Below are 15,349 nucleotides of genomic sequence, written 5' to 3'. Positions count from 1 at the left end.
TCTACTATATCCGATATTCAGAAAATCTAATTTGGGCCTTTATTTTCAGTGAACATTAAAAACACATCGATCGATTCAAACTATTCAGAGTAGAACGACACTGTACATTCTCGTTCGACTCCAATTATCTATATGTGGTGACAATCTATACTGCACCGTAAAATGATCTTTCTGACTTCTTGAAATTTGTTTATTTCGTTGGCATTTGAATTTTGTTTGTCCCTGATTGACCAATCAAGTACGCATTTTTTGATATGGATGAAGTTTAGCGCGTAATCATATTAATCACCGGTATGGTAAAGAATACAATTGCAAATTTAATAATTTGTATTTTTTGATTTTATACAGAAAGTCTTGATGAAACTTTTAGAAGAATATCAAGAACTTATTGAACGTGATTCGGTTGAAATTTCTTGTTTATGGAAATATTTACAAATGTTTTTGTACTTATTGTGCGCGATTAGCGGATATGCGTCTAGCGTTTTGTTCTACACATTATGGGTATAATTAATAATAATTTTTATCAGTATTTGTAGAGAGAAATAAATTAAAATATATTACATGAAATATAAAGGAACAAATTTTCGGAGGTAACTGCCCATTGTGGGCAAAAACTATTCTATTGAAAGAAGATATAGAATTAGATGATACTCATGGTGTATGTAAAATTAATTCAGACTGGTGGAAGTATATTTATATTGATTATCAGTATGAAAATATATGCACTGTGTATTTAATAACAAGCTTCTTATCTTGCATATTTGGAATCGTTTGGTTTACTCTATTCCTTATGTGTGGGAAAGGAGGATATGATGTAACAATGCAAGTTAATTATTTTTTTTTTACCAAACAAGCACTCTTCTATATATGATTAGATTTATATATACAGATATCCAGGTCCATGGAGAATTGTATTTCCTGCAATATACTTTAATCTTGTATTTACAATTATATCCATATATACATATTATAATTTACAACAAGGATATAAAACATTAAGCAAAAATATAAAAAATATCTCTTCTGAAATATATGATATGTGCCAAATAGTTGTGGATGTGAGGTATCAAACGTAAATTTTATTTCAGATTTATAATTCTTACAAATTGCTTATTTACAGTGATTGTGAAATCATAAGGATATATATGAATATACATAACTTTTACACACACAATATTGATTATATGTGTAATATAATCTTATATCTTCAGGTAATATTCCATGCAAACATATCTTATCCTTTTTTACACTTTTTTTATGTACCTATTTTTTATAGTACAAAAAATATTGAAATATGTAATAAATATCCTTAAGGTCCTTTCAGTTGTAATGATATGCAGTTGGATAGGAGGGCTGGTAATATTAATTTCCAGAATAATTATGATCAATGACTTTAGGATTTTAAGGATTAAAATCTATGAATTAAAGGAAGAATAATTCTCAATGTTTATTATACATATAAAAAAACGTCTATTCTCTGCGCAAACTTTACATTTTTCTGTAAATTTATACTATGTAAAGCAGTAAAACAATAAAAAATATGTAATTATTTAATGGTTATACAACATTTTATTTATAATCAATATATCTTCAATGTATAAATCAATATATATTCTACACAATTAACAGTTTGTTATAAAAAATTTCTAGAAAATAATCTATATAATACTTGCAGTTATCTGTATATTCTAAATATCATAATTAACATATTTAATAGAATCCATTTTTTCAATGTCTTAGAAATTAATCTAATGTTCAATATTTATTAAAAATTTGCTATAATTTTATTAATTGGTTATCTTAAAATTAGATCTTAAAACTATGGTCATCTTATAAACTTAAACCCTTTAATCACTTCTTTAGATTGATACCATTGATAGGGAACATGTGTGATACTCACATTAGAATTATTTAAAAATTCAATGTCTTTGTCTATATTAGTATTAGACTCAGACACTTCGTTGTAAACTTTCACTACATTTATGCAATTACAGTCTATTTTTACTTGATCCTTGTGTTGCAGTTTAATTACAAAATAATTCGAGTTCTGTTTGGAAGGTACATATAACGGTTTAGGTAAAAAGAACTCCGACACTGAATTACTATCACTCTTTTGTATTAGCACAAAGGTGTTTGTAGGATGCAATGGTAAAGTCAATGCATCTTGAAATGCTGGACATTCCAACATTGACCTAAAAATTTTGTTTTATAACATTGCATTTTATAAAAAATGATGGAATAAATATTATATGCAAAAATTTTTATTACTCGTTACCTCATTAAACTTAACAGTGGTTTCCTAGATGCATGTTTACATTCCAAATGTTCTTGGCTACTAAGAATATCAGATGGAAATTCAATTCGGATGTGTAATCTTGGTGATATTATTGTAGCACCAATAAGTATAGCAATTTCTTTGATTTTGCAGCCTTTTAGATGAAACTGCAAATTTAACTGTTCTGAGGTGCTTCTCAAAGAATTCAATAATGTTTTTATAGCAGACGAATTTCTGTCCGTTGATTTCATTTGTAACTTAGATAGTGAATCATATGTAAAGGGTATTTGCTGTTTCTGATATAAAATATATTTCAGGAATTCAATTACGAGTTTCACACAACTATGGCTTGTCAAATGTTCATCCAACATTACGTTAATATTCATTTTAACTTTTGTTTTTCTGATAATGCTTTAAACACGATCGAAGTAAAACCTAATTCATTGACTCGTACCAGCTCGGCAATACTAATTTATACAATAAATTGTAAAAATATATCCTTATACATTTATGAACACATTGTTTTCACGTTAAGAAAATCTACATAACAATAAAAGTAATAACTTGTAAAAATTGTCATTTAAACATTATTCGCGGTTATAAAATATTCTGATCCAAGCCGCATTTATCACTACCAATGGTAAACCTAAACTTTAAGTTATATCAGTAAGTTATATCCCTAATATAACCAGAGAGGAAATGAGAGTGTTCACGCTTATGGTTCTAGTTATTTTCGGACTAGTGCTGCACCATACGGTCAAATGCTGAAGGTGGCACAAGCTAGATCCTATAAAATTAGGGATCTGCCCTGTTTGGTTGCACGTTAGCATAGACAAAAAGCTATTGAGCTCCACGCTACAAAACCTATTTAATTGTACGGTTCTACGAAAAAGTTTGTATCTACTTTTATATTCAAAATAGACAAGTATGAAAATAACAAAATCGCGCAATAATTAAACTAATTGTAAGTTGTCTAAGAAAGAGAAATTAATTATTTACTGTATTCTTTTTAGAAAAGAAAAGAGAATATTCTCCTTCAAACTTAATAATGGATAATAATGGATCAGTGGAATAATGCAATAATTTTAATATATTTTCCATACACCATTCAGGTTTAACATTAACCCTTTGCACACGACATGTCAATTGGAGTGTAATGAATATTTTTTTATCGTCGCATGGAACCACATATCTTTTTCCTTAATACATTATATGGCGTTTATTAAGACAAATTCAACAACCTTGTATATGAAGTCGTTTGCTATTGTAAAATGTTATAAATTCATCAGTTTCTAAGGAATCAAGCCGAAGTTGCTAGCTATTATTTATTAAGTTACTCTGAATGCTGTAAACAAATATCAAATTTCTTATCTCCCATGATGCTTCTCAAATTGATAAACATTACTGAATCGTAAAAACTCATTTTAGCAGACATACTTTAGTCGAAGAGTTGGGATAGTAAACATGTGTATGACATTTTATTTTGTTTGGTGTTTTGTTTGTTCTCTATCAAATGGGACGTCACACATTGAGATTGGTTAATTCGTTAAGCCGTAAATGAATAAAAACCGTCCAAAATCGAGCTATTTTCAATTGTCAATTATTCATATAAAATTGAGAACGCGAAGTTGAAACTTTGTGAAAATATAGTCTTTGTCATTCTTAAAAAATGGGCAAAATTTTATCCACATATGTTTATTAGCTTTTGCAAAAAGCTATTTGACAATTAAAAAGGAGTCTTTATTGCACATTCGTCATCCCCACTATGGAGGAGAGGTTCCTCTTTTTAGCTGGGTTAAATTCTGTCAGGATAAGATTCGGTAATATAAAGTACCGAGAACTGTTAGATCCAGTACCGAGCATTCAGATTTCAGAAAATCCTTTAGGACTTTATGACTTTATGATATTTTGTTATCAAGGAAATGAATAATTATCGACTCCTAATAAACGAATTTTTATTATTACGAACAGTTATACATACATATGTAGAAGAAAAAGTTGTTTAGAATCATGCTTCAGCTTAAAAGCTGAATATCCACTGGCAAGCTAAGCCAAGGGCATTTGTTTCAATGTATTTATATGATATATTTATATGGAATCGTTTCCATTGACAAGCTAAACTGCCAGCTACTTGAAAAATAGACTCCATACAAATACCATTACTTATGTCTACATCTATATCTACGAAGTGCCTCGAAGGCCCATTTATCTCGAATTAGCACAGGATTGTTTCGTGAACAATTTTTCGGAAACCTCACAGAGACTCACTTTCCGTATCTCTGGTCCATGCAAGCATCGGCCAATCGCCACACTGTTGTTCCTGCTTATTAGTTATCAATTTATAAACTTGTTACGATTAACAATTGAAACAGTGACGCGAGTAATGTGACACGGTAGCGACTTTTTTTTCAAGATATATATCTCCTTCGAACAGGTAAGGCAATGCTAATGCAACAATGAAACTTTATTTTTGATTTTTTGTTAATAAAAATTTCGTTGACACATTAGTGAGACCTCTTTGATCAAAATGAGATTAAACACGATATTGTTATAAATTTCTGTTATGTTGTGCTTATGAATCTTCTTAGTTACTATCTAGTATTTGTCGCTGCACAATATCCAGTTACTTTCTACCATCCTATTAGGACATAGGCTGGGAACTTAAGCCTTAGGTGTCATTATTTTTAACGTTAAGCATATAAACAGAAAACAGTCGCTGGATACCTCGGAAGTGCCTCGAAAGGAGAGCTGTTGATCCCCAATTTTATAAGTTCTTGTATATGTTAACAGCGTGTCACCTTCACTTGATAATATCAGTATTATTACTCGACTGTGATCGAAAATTGACATTTCGTTAAGAACAGTTTATCTCTATTGAACTTTTAATTATTACACATTATTACTTATTATATAATTATTGCCGCATGTTAAAAAGTAAATAATATCATATTTTTAGTGATTTATAAGAAAGTTTGGCTTGCTTGCTCGTTGGTTTAAGTTGCTATATTCAAGTCACTTGTACTCGACTTCACAAATTACGAAAATGGCGGAAGTAAAATCACGTCGCGTCGCACAAACAGAAGATTTATCAAACGTTGAGTTTGAAACAAGCGAAGATGTGGAGGTTATTCCAACGTTCGATAATATGGGACTTAGAGATGAGTTATTACGTGGAATATACGCTTACGGTACTATCAAAGTTTTATTTCTTTATCGTACTTAAACATAACCTTATTTACTTTATACTATCAGTTCAGTATCTAATAGAACTTCGTATTACTGATTGTAAAACGGTATTTTAATTATAGGTTTCGAAAAGCCGTCCGCGATTCAACAGCGGTCTATTAAACCGATAATGAAAGGACGAGATGTGATTGCACAAGCCCAGTCTGGTACAGGAAAAACGGCAACATTTTCAATTGCTATACTACAATCATTGGACACACAAGTTAGAGAAACACAAGTATTGGTGTTATCACCTACAAGGGAATTAGCAACTCAGATACAGAAAGTTATTCTGGCTTTAGGGGATTTTATGAATGTTCAATGTCATGCTTGTATAGGTGGTACAAATCTTGGAGAAGATATCAGAAAATTAGATTATGGACAGCATGTTGTATCAGGCACACCTGGCAGAGTATTTGGTAATTTGATTATATGAAATAATTATGCAAGGTTTGTTATAATATATTAATAAAAATTTGTTATCTTTCTTATGATATTTAGATATGATAAAAAGAAGAGTTCTTAGAACTAGAGCCATAAAAATGTTAGTTCTTGATGAATCTGATGAAATGTTAAATAAGGGTTTCAAGGAACAGATTTATGATGTATATAGATATTTGCCACCTGCAACACAAGTTGTGTTGGTATCTGCAACATTGCCGCATGAAATTCTTGAAATGACCAGTAAATTTATGACAGATCCTATTCGTATTCTTGTAAAACGGTAAGCTCAATCTCTCTGAATTGAAAGAAATTGTTTGTTTTATTGAAACTAACTTATTATTATTATTCAATATTATTCAATTATTATCATTATTATTATTATTATTATTATTATTATTATTATTATTATTATTATTATTATTATTATTGTTATTATTCACAGTGATGAACTGACACTGGAGGGGATAAAACAGTTCTTTGTCGCTGTTGAAAGAGAAGAATGGAAATTTGACACACTATGTGATTTATATGATACACTGACAATAACACAAGCAGTAATCTTTTGTAATACTAAACGTAAAGTAGATTGGTTAACTGAAAAGATGAGGGAGGCTAATTTCACAGTTTGCTCCATGCATGGTGATATGCCACAGAAGGAAAGAGATAACATAATGAAAGAATTTCGATCTGGTCAAAGGTATATTATTTTACTATAAACAGTAACATTGTAAATTGAACTTATTATATTATCGTTATTTTGTTATTTTCTAGTCGTGTTCTGATTACTACTGATGTGTGGGCACGAGGAATAGACGTCCAGCAGGTATCTCTTGTGATCAATTATGATTTGCCCAACAATCGTGAGTTGTATATTCATAGAATAGGAAGATCGGGACGTTTCGGAAGAAAAGGTGTTTCCATCAATTTCGTAAAAACCGACGACATAAGGATTCTTCGAGATATTGAACAATATTATTCAACACAAATTGATGAGATGCCTATGAATGTAGCAGACTTAATATAATTTTAATGTTCAGGACTTACTCTGAGAATTTAACAGGAAAGAATTATTTTTACCTACGAATATATCTGTAAATTATATTTCCAAAGCGTTTGTTTGGAAACAGTCATTCGAAATTACACTACACATCTACAAAACTAAGATTTGTAAAGCTTAAAAGAAGTTTTAATTATCGCACCTACGTATTTAATTTCTAAACATTCTGTGAAAAAATGTATCTACAAATAATTTTATAGGACATAATAAATTTCTGATAAAAATATATAATTGTGTAAATGTTAGTTTGTACCTTTATTGTAATAGATATTATAAAATATAGAGAAGTACATTTTGGTGTAATTACTCTTATTTTTCCCTTTTTTCAATTTATAAATAAATTACTTATAATATATCAAGATAGTTTATTCCAAACAAGGAGAAATAATCAATAACTGGTTCTCTAGTTTAGATGGCAGCAGAGCAGTATTATGGTTGACTTGTAAGAATTAATTGAAATTTATTGTACAGTTTTGTTTCTTCTGTTGAGAGAAAAGAGTTGCTTATTATTAATCTATCCTTTAAATATCAACTCCATCTATATCAGCAATTTATTCCCTTAAAACTCACTCAATAATCATCCTCCTGGATGAAATGACATAGGAATATATAGAAGAATAAATATATATTCAGTGTTAACATTAAGAAATGAGAATAGGAAATATAAGATATAATTTTACATAATTATTTGGAAATTGAAAAACATGGAAACTCAAGAAGATTGCACAATTAGGCGTGGACAACCTATTCGTCACTACCAAAATGATTACAAACCTGATGGACATACTTCAACTTGTAAGTAATAACATTTTCGTATAAACATTTGATTCTATGTAATAGTATTTTCCTATTACCATCTTGTTTTGTTTAGCAATGATAGTGAATCAATCCCAATATTTAAATGTTGGAAGGTCTACTGTAAGAATAGCTGTATATTTAATGACTGGAATTTTTCTATCAATGGATGTTGAACATAGTTCCACTGCACATCAAATTCTTGCAATGATCCAATCTGAAGGAGAATTAGGATTAACAAGAACTCCTTTATTCACTAGCCAAACAGTTTTTGCTTTGTGGCTTTGCTCTTCAAGACTAGAAGTTCAATTGCATCCGAATCATAAGCCTTTAGAGTTGGCTGCAAAATGGAATCGCTTAGTAAAAAAATATAGTTCTCAGAGGGAAGAAACAGACGAAGAACCTTTGCTGTGTCTTAGACGAAATGTATTCCTTCCTCGGTCGGACGAGGAGCAAATAAAGGAAGCTAAAGTATTAGAGCTATTATACGCAGAAGCTAGAAACAACGTATTGCAAGGTAATCAATTATCTAATTATTTCATATTTCTATAAAAGCTTGTACTATGTATAACGTTTATATTCATATTTATGTTTCAGGACGTTACCCATGCGAGGGACAGGCGCGATATGCAAGTTTGGGAGCTTTGCAAGCACGAATTGAACTTGGCCCGTATAATCCCCAAAGTCATACATTGGCATTTTTCAGAAGACATCGTGGTCGATTCTTGCCTCATCATTACACTTCTCCTAGTTTGTTATTAGGTCTCGGTGTGGGATTAGGATTAGTAGGAGGAAAAGGGGCACCGGAGGCTCGGCTACTTGAACAGTACAAACGAATACCAAATCACACAGGAACTAATACGAATTCGAGGAAACTTGTTAGAAAGTACTTAGAGTTTTGTTGGAGCTTGCCATGTTATGGCGCGGCTTTTTTTCAAGGGCAAATCGAACGTCCTGTGAGAGGGCTTGCATCATGGATTACAAATCGTGATATGCATGTACTCATTGCTATTAATTCATCGGGTGTATATATCGTGGATGACATTCAATGCGTAAGGAATCAAGCATCACAGAATAATTAATTATCGTTCGAGTAACATGTTAAGAATAACTTTTCTACAGAGTTTATTATTGGGTCTAAGGTATTCAGAGTTGAGCTGGGAAATGGCGAAACCTTCTGATGAAAGTAATCTGGATTGTCTGCCATGTTTATTTCTACAGTTTCCTGTACGGGAGAATGGGACACGAGTTTATAAAATTCTACAAGTATTCTCGAGACAAGTACGAGTTGCTTTTAATGAAGCTAAATTTAATTGTTTAAACTAGTTGAATTTATTTTATTATTAGGCAATAATGATGGACACATTAATTTCTGGCTTTGCCGAGGAACATCGTCGTCATGGAACTAACAGTGATATTGGGAATACTGACCGTTTAACGGACCATGCGGTAGGTTCCAATATCGGAAATTTTACTAATAAACTTAGTAAATTCACATTGGCAACCTTTGACGACGAAGGTAAGTAATAAACAACCTTTTCGTTAAAAATTTAAGGATATTTTTATGATATATAATTATTTTAGGCCGATGTATTGGACAAATGGGTTCTTGGTCATTTCAATGAAGATACGGTTTCACATGGGATAATTTTTAGTTATCACTTTTAAGTACCGTAAGATGCGGATTTTGTTGTAAATGATGCAGCAACATTTTGTATCTTATAGGAACTAAATCTCTATGACGATCTAATCTGGTCTCTAACGTTTGTAAGTAAAAGTTTAATTCATTAATTTTTTCTAATATTTCTTCTTCTTCTTCACGTGTTAAATCTCCTTCCTGTAAAAATAAAAAAGCCTGCTTTTCTATATTGAATTTTATATCAAATAAATATATTAAACAACATAGCTTCATGACTATTTATTGACCTGTGTTATCAATACTTGCGTTTTCATTAATTCCTGCGAGCATTCGTCAAACTCACGTAAGATCTTATTCGCTCTGCGCATAAGTAACTGTTTGTAATCATTAAGACATGTATATTGTATGAACTGTGCGTCAATCTTTGATAATTCCGGTGGATTTCCTAAACGAGCTAAATACGGTTTCAAGTAATTTACATCCTCCGTGATATCTTTCTCACTCTTGGTTCTCTATATTTAATAGATTAATCATCAACGTGCATTAATTATCTAGTTAATAAAAATCTATTGTTATTATTTTTACCATTAATGTTTCTATCAAGGATTTTGATTCTCTCAGTTTATCATATACAGATATTAATAGCGTTGGCATCAAGTATTCCCTGTTCCTTGTTTCGAGAAAAGCACATAATTCCTTTTCCGCCGCTCTAACTTGAGATATAGATACGTCCTCTTCATACAGTTGTGTCTCTAGCTCGTATAATAAATTCAGGGATTTTTCAGATTCATCTAGAGGCTGCAAATAAGATAATAAAATTGTCTTTTAGAATTGTCTTTTAGTATTGTCCCTTGGAAAATCTTTCAACAAAGTTGATAAAGGCTCACAGTATATCCATGCATCATTGATGGATCGAGAATCAATCGTTCTCCCCTTTCTGCTAATGGTGGCTTTATATATGTTCGTATAGCTCTGGTAAATTGCCCTGAATGATAATGATACGTAAGACGTATTTCATTCTCACTAATGGCGAATTCACGAATCGCTATGTTTCTATTCGCTTTTATTCGTTCGTCTCTATTAAATTTCTCGACAATATTCTGTAAATTCAATCAGGTAATTCAAATTACCTAAACTACTATTTAAAACTATTTTTGCGCGATAGATTAGCAATTTCTACCTTACCAATATATGTCGGTAATGAATATCTTGCGGAGCAGAGGTCTTCCTATCTTGTGAGAATTGCACGTGCCTGTTCTCAAGTCGATCGAAACTCTGGTTTTAATATTATGTAGTGCTTTTAATAATTTACATTTTAATTATGTAATCACAAGTTACTGCTTACCGGTAATACAGGAAGTCATCGCGACTGACAAAGTGTTGCGTTAGGTAGCTTGGGTTCATTTCGAATTTAGATAGACCATCGAAACGTGCAACGTGATAAAAATCTAAAATTCGCTCGCTATCTATCTCATTGGAAGCATCAACAAAATATCGATGTTCTGTAATTATATTTTTCATAAAAAGATTTAAATATGTATATCGAATAATGTGAGAAGTAATGATGCTAATAAACAACCTTTACATTGATCTGCTCGGCCTCTTCTATAATAATCTATAACTGTATCGTCATTTATATTTCTCCGTGATTCCACGAGATTGTCAGATCTATTTGCATAATTTTCATATATTTCTATAGGAGTCGTGTAATCGTAATCATTATATATCGTAATTCTTTGTACTACGCCATCCAGTTGAAGATATGGAGCAAAGAGTTCAACTTTTGTTTTCTTATAAAGTATCTTTTTTGTACCATTTGGGAACCGTTTTTCAAATTCTGCAAAACAAAAACTGACGATGCATTAACATACCTGATAATTTACGTTTATATTGGGAAACTTAATATCTTTTATATACCTGCTTCGCTAATTTTTATTGGATCTACATATGAGAATGGCATATCCAAGTGTTTCTCTGGTTGCACATCAGACTCCTCATCGATCTCTTCTCCTACTCCATGCATTGTCCACGGTTCTCCAGGGAGCAAATGTTCCCAGAGTTCCACTTTCATTAAATCCCACACTATGTTTACGCACGATTTTACGGATGACTGCATATTTACCCAATAATTCTTATCATTCCATATGCTTTCTACGCCCAAGTACAACTGAGCTGTGTCATCGTCAGTGGTTTCGAAGGATATTCCCGTGGTAGACTCGATAAAAAGTGGATAAGGAATCTCCTGGTCCCTTACTCCGTCAAACTCTGGCAATATCGCTACCCAAGCATGTATTCTATGTCCCCGATACTCATCTGGTGGAAGCTGCTCTAATTCCTAGATTCGAACATAATTCGCTTCAGACAAGAACCATAAAGAAAGTTGTAAGAATTTCCCTCCAAGAAAATGAATTCAATTTTAATTACTTCGATCAATTTTTGTTGTTCTTTTTCGTCGAAAATTAATTTCTCTTCTAACTCCCTCGCCTTTTCTTCTCCTAATTCTGATAAAAATTGGCTTTTATAGTCTATAGGTAGCTTAAGTTCATACTTGGTAATCTTAGGTTGTTGCTCTTCCGGTTTTCGTTTAGTATGTTTTTCCGGTTGCAGTATATAGGGGCACGACCTTCTTGTCAAATCGCACAGCGTTTGTTCTCTGGATGCGTAACCACTTACTACGAACGCATTATATCCTTGACCTAGTAGCAAGCTAGCAAGAAATGTCGCGCATTCAAAGCAATTGCCCTTTCGAAACTTCTGCACCCATGTTGGTGAACGCAGCTGTTTTGGCTGTAAACAGAAATAATATTATAAATGCGATATCAGAAGCGGGAAAATTTGTAATTCAATAAGCAGGAACACTTGTTGCTTTACATTACATTCTCATAATGAGGTAATATAGCGACTCATGTATCGACACTCAATAAGATAACATGTCAAAGGAATCTACTGTATCGACTGTTGCTAGATTGCGTAACCGCTTGCCGTAGGTTTCATGTGAAAACGCAGAAGTAATAATAATAACAATACTAAAGAGTAAATACATCCTACACATAGCCACTAATCGTCCACACGAGAAGTGTACACATTCAAATACGACGTCGAGCACGTGGCAACTCGTGCGTATTCTCGGTCCCTGACCTACGCGACTGTATTATGATCTACGCGTAAAATGTATACTGTACCGTATAACGGAAGTGACCGTGTATCACAGAGGGAGGGGGCGGGGGTGACCGGAGGGCAGAAGGGTGGGAGGGGTTGAGGAAGAGTGAGAGGGAGAGAGGGAGAGTAATTAAAAGAAAAGGCTAATCAAGTTATGGAATAAAAAACCTTTTTGCAAAATACGATTGAATTGATTTGCGAACGTAGTGCTCGTTACAATTCGCCGTATACGATAAATTAAAAAATTGTCAAGACGTCACGATTACTGGAAATACCGTGATTTGTACGAAATTTGTAAGGGAGGTTCAACTGTACTTCGAAATTCAAGTCGAAGGGTCGCCTCGCCCTCTCGTGTCTTGAAACGTGAGAGAAGGCAGTCTTTTTTTGTAAGCGCGTAGCCTGGGCTAGAGTAGGGCAGAGATGGTCAGTGGGTGGTGCGGCTATCCCTCGATCCCTTCACCCACTTCCGCCCCCTCTGTCCACCCAACCTAACCTCACCCTGTCCACCCTGCCTTTCCACCGCCATCCCTCGAACGCCCTCGGTCCCGCTTCCTCGCCCATTGGCGTTGCCCACCCCCTCCGTCCCTCGCCAGCCCCCGCGCGTCACCATCATTCCGCGCGACCCCTTCGACCGGCACCCACGTGGGACGCAAGACGAGGGTGTGAGGTAGCAGACAACGCGGAGATACCGCCGCCGCGGCAGCTGCGCTCAGTGTTTCTCAACCATGAACTTACGTTGCCCGCGATAATTTACAGCCTGGACGAATCGGCTCGTCTCTCGCTTGAATATTGCTCAGATATATGACACGAGTCACAAATTATGCACAAACACATACACGCGCGCGCGCACACACACGCATATGTATATATGTATATTCTCGGTACAATTTCACGCGTCCATGTGAAGGAAATTACGAATATCCACGATTTTCGGACGACTACTTTTATCAATACAAGTTTTCCACCCGATATCGCGTGATCAGCTTGTAGATGTTTTAAAGCGGACCGTGCATCAGCTTAAAATTATTTTACGGATTACGTTCGTAACTATACTATCACAATTCAAAGCAAAAAACAAAAAATTAGGACTGAAAGAAGAACGAATTTGTTTTGTCGTTCTTTTCATAGTATATATATATGTGTGTGTTTATATGTGTATAAGGAGATTGTTTTTAATTGTAGATATTGTGAGATTGTGTTAGATAACTCTATCGGAAGGTTTACTTGTGTATATAGGGATAAGGATCACCGGCGTTTTAAAAACTTCACATGTAACACGCTTTTCCCAGAGTAAAGTTGATTTGCTGGAAAGAAGGCTCGAAGATTTTTCCGAGCTACGGAACAGTTTAAAGCGGATAGGACGACGTCGACCGTAATCTTTTTATCAATGTCGCGATTTAGTGGAACTCTAACGATCGGTATAAAAGGTTTTTAAAGATCGGATTTCAAGGTTCCGGTGGCCCGTGGCAGATACTAACGACCAATAGCTCGATCGGGAAACCGAAATAACCATCAAAATAACTTTCTAACCGATTTCCTATCGAGTTAACCAGATTTTGTATTTCTCGGTCAAAAATATCATGTTAATTAGCTTTTAAACATCAATCGGTCAGAACTTGAAAATAAATGACACATTCGCACTTATTTTCCAATGGAGCGCCTTTTCATCAGGCCCCCTACATTTCATTTTCATAATATTGCATTCTTCTAGTCCTCTACTATGTAGAAATACTACTGAAGGATAGAAAATTGGACATATTTGGGCTGGACTAATACGTAAATGCTATAATAAATAGAACGGCGTGTCAAAGTTCCTGGCAGCCGCTATATAACGTGATAACCTTGGTACCATTAGCTATCGAATAAAAAGAGAAAGAGGGAAGTAGGTTTATTCGCGATGAAAAAACGTTAGGCTGGGAGATTGCGACGATCTAAAAGGAGAAAAATCCCTTAATTCCGGGACGGGCACGGTATCGATAATTCTCGTTCGGATCTACGTTCACGGAAGTGGACGAGAGAGGACGTGATTTACGCCGAGACGATGCTCGTGGGTATCAGTCGCAGGGTACATGATCAAAGCGCGACGGTCGAAAGCGTGGATCGAAGCGCTGATTGGTCGGCTTGGAGCGGGGTGCCGCGAGATAGCGCTTTTCGGGACGCCTCGATGTCGTGCTCGGTGCTGGCCGCCGTATCGAGGACGTTATCCGTGGACGCGACCAGAGAGTGCTATGTGTACGGCTGCGTATGTGTGCTATGTGTACTATGTGTACGGATGAACACACGCGTGGATATACCTAGGCACGAATGTGTTGGCGCGCGCGTTGGGAGATGGAACGACCGAGGGCGAAGGAGAGGAGGGATGAAGAGCGACAGAGAGATAGATACAGAGGACTACAAAGACAGGATAGGGATGGACAAGCCGAGAAAGAGAGGGATAGAGAGAGGGAACGAGGCCTAAATCAGGGGCGATCGCACCGAGCGACGTCACTATCTCTCTGAATATGCGAACCACTATTTGGCGTCCGCGGCGCGGCGCGTACCTACCTAGTACCTGGTATTACTAGATACTAGATAGTACCTAGTCCCTGCCTGCCTATATACCTTGGTTAGATGTTTCACCAGGTTCCTCTGTGTGAACTGCGTCTCTACGCGACGAGGCAGAGGGCGTCCTACACCAACACACCTACGCTCTGGGTTTACACCTACGCGGGTTTACATGCCCTGCAAATCGTACCAAGATACCGAATCGCGGGGA

The 15,349-nt window shown here is 34.7% G+C and overlaps 4 protein-coding genes and 1 pseudogene across 18 annotated transcripts in view; 3 read left to right on the top strand and 2 right to left on the bottom strand.

The window, feature by feature from the left end:
* The first annotated feature begins 101 nt into the window (after positions 1–101).
* LOC122568004 lies at positions 102–1,556 on the top strand (annotated as a pseudogene).
* A 128-nt stretch (positions 1,557–1,684) lies between these two features.
* Positions 1,685–2,673, bottom strand: LOC122568003 (MAD2L1-binding protein). Its single transcript, XM_043727252.1, has 2 exons — positions 2,276–2,673; positions 1,685–2,192 (listed from the first exon to the last, which is right to left on the bottom strand). The coding sequence occupies exons 1-2, from the start codon at positions 2,659–2,661 to the stop codon at positions 1,826–1,828; spliced, it is 753 nt and encodes a 250-aa protein (XP_043583187.1). The 5' UTR covers positions 2,662–2,673; the 3' UTR covers positions 1,685–1,825.
* A 353-nt stretch (positions 2,674–3,026) lies between these two features.
* On the top strand, positions 3,027–7,227 carry LOC122568001 (eukaryotic initiation factor 4A-III). Of its 2 annotated transcripts, XM_043727250.1 has the most exons (7): positions 3,027–3,167; positions 3,289–4,709; positions 5,232–5,463; positions 5,584–5,919; positions 6,002–6,224; positions 6,387–6,641; positions 6,716–7,227. In XM_043727250.1, exons 3-7 carry the CDS (start codon positions 5,319–5,321, stop codon positions 6,966–6,968), a joined length of 1,212 nt encoding a protein of 403 aa, XP_043583185.1. In that variant the 5' UTR covers positions 3,027–3,167; positions 3,289–4,709; positions 5,232–5,318; the 3' UTR covers positions 6,969–7,227. The 2 variants fall into 2 exon arrangements, with proteins under 2 accessions (XP_043583185.1, XP_043583184.1); XM_043727249.1 differs by having other exon boundaries at positions 3,289–5,463.
* A 76-nt stretch (positions 7,228–7,303) lies between these two features.
* Positions 7,304–9,522, top strand: LOC122567999 (FERM domain-containing protein 8). 3 transcript variants are annotated; one of them, XM_043727247.1, is made up of 6 exons: positions 7,304–7,796; positions 7,913–8,313; positions 8,394–8,848; positions 8,919–9,077; positions 9,144–9,315; positions 9,381–9,522. In XM_043727247.1, exons 2-6 carry the CDS (start codon positions 7,941–7,943, stop codon positions 9,419–9,421), a joined length of 1,200 nt encoding a protein of 399 aa, XP_043583182.1. In that variant the 5' UTR covers positions 7,304–7,796; positions 7,913–7,940; the 3' UTR covers positions 9,422–9,522. The 3 variants fall into 3 exon arrangements, with proteins under 3 accessions (XP_043583182.1, XP_043583181.1, XP_043583183.1); XM_043727246.1 differs by having other exon boundaries at positions 7,873–8,313; XM_043727248.1 differs by lacking the exon at positions 9,381–9,522 and having other exon boundaries at positions 7,873–8,313; positions 9,123–9,273.
* The window catches only part of LOC122567997 (dynein regulatory complex subunit 7-like), an 84,687-nt gene continuing 78,785 nt past the window's right edge, over positions 9,448–15,349 (bottom strand). For 10 of the 12 annotated variants that reach the window (XM_043727240.1, XM_043727236.1, XM_043727241.1 and 7 more), the window contains 9 exons: positions 11,860–12,222; positions 11,353–11,770; positions 11,015–11,272; positions 10,781–10,937; positions 10,621–10,687; positions 10,323–10,535; positions 10,021–10,233; positions 9,723–9,947; positions 9,448–9,651 (listed from right to left, as the gene is read on the bottom strand). In XM_043727240.1, the coding sequence (XP_043583175.1) occupies positions 9,448–9,651; positions 9,723–9,947; positions 10,021–10,233; positions 10,323–10,535; positions 10,621–10,687; positions 10,781–10,937; positions 11,015–11,272; positions 11,353–11,770; positions 11,860–12,222 (2,118 nt within the window). The remainder of the gene's footprint in view (positions 9,652–9,722; positions 9,948–10,020; positions 10,234–10,322; positions 10,536–10,620; positions 10,688–10,780; positions 10,938–11,014; positions 11,273–11,352; positions 11,771–11,859; positions 12,223–15,349) is intronic. The other 2 variants (XM_043727243.1, XM_043727245.1) reach the window with 2 other exon arrangements.

Source organism: Bombus pyrosoma, linkage group LG5 (genome assembly GCF_014825855.1).
Source record: "Bombus pyrosoma isolate SC7728 linkage group LG5, ASM1482585v1, whole genome shotgun sequence".
Classification (NCBI taxonomy): Eukaryota; Metazoa; Arthropoda; class Insecta; order Hymenoptera; family Apidae; genus Bombus; species Bombus pyrosoma.
Note: the sequence above shows the minus strand (reverse complement) of the source record. Positions and strands in the feature narration are given on the sequence as shown.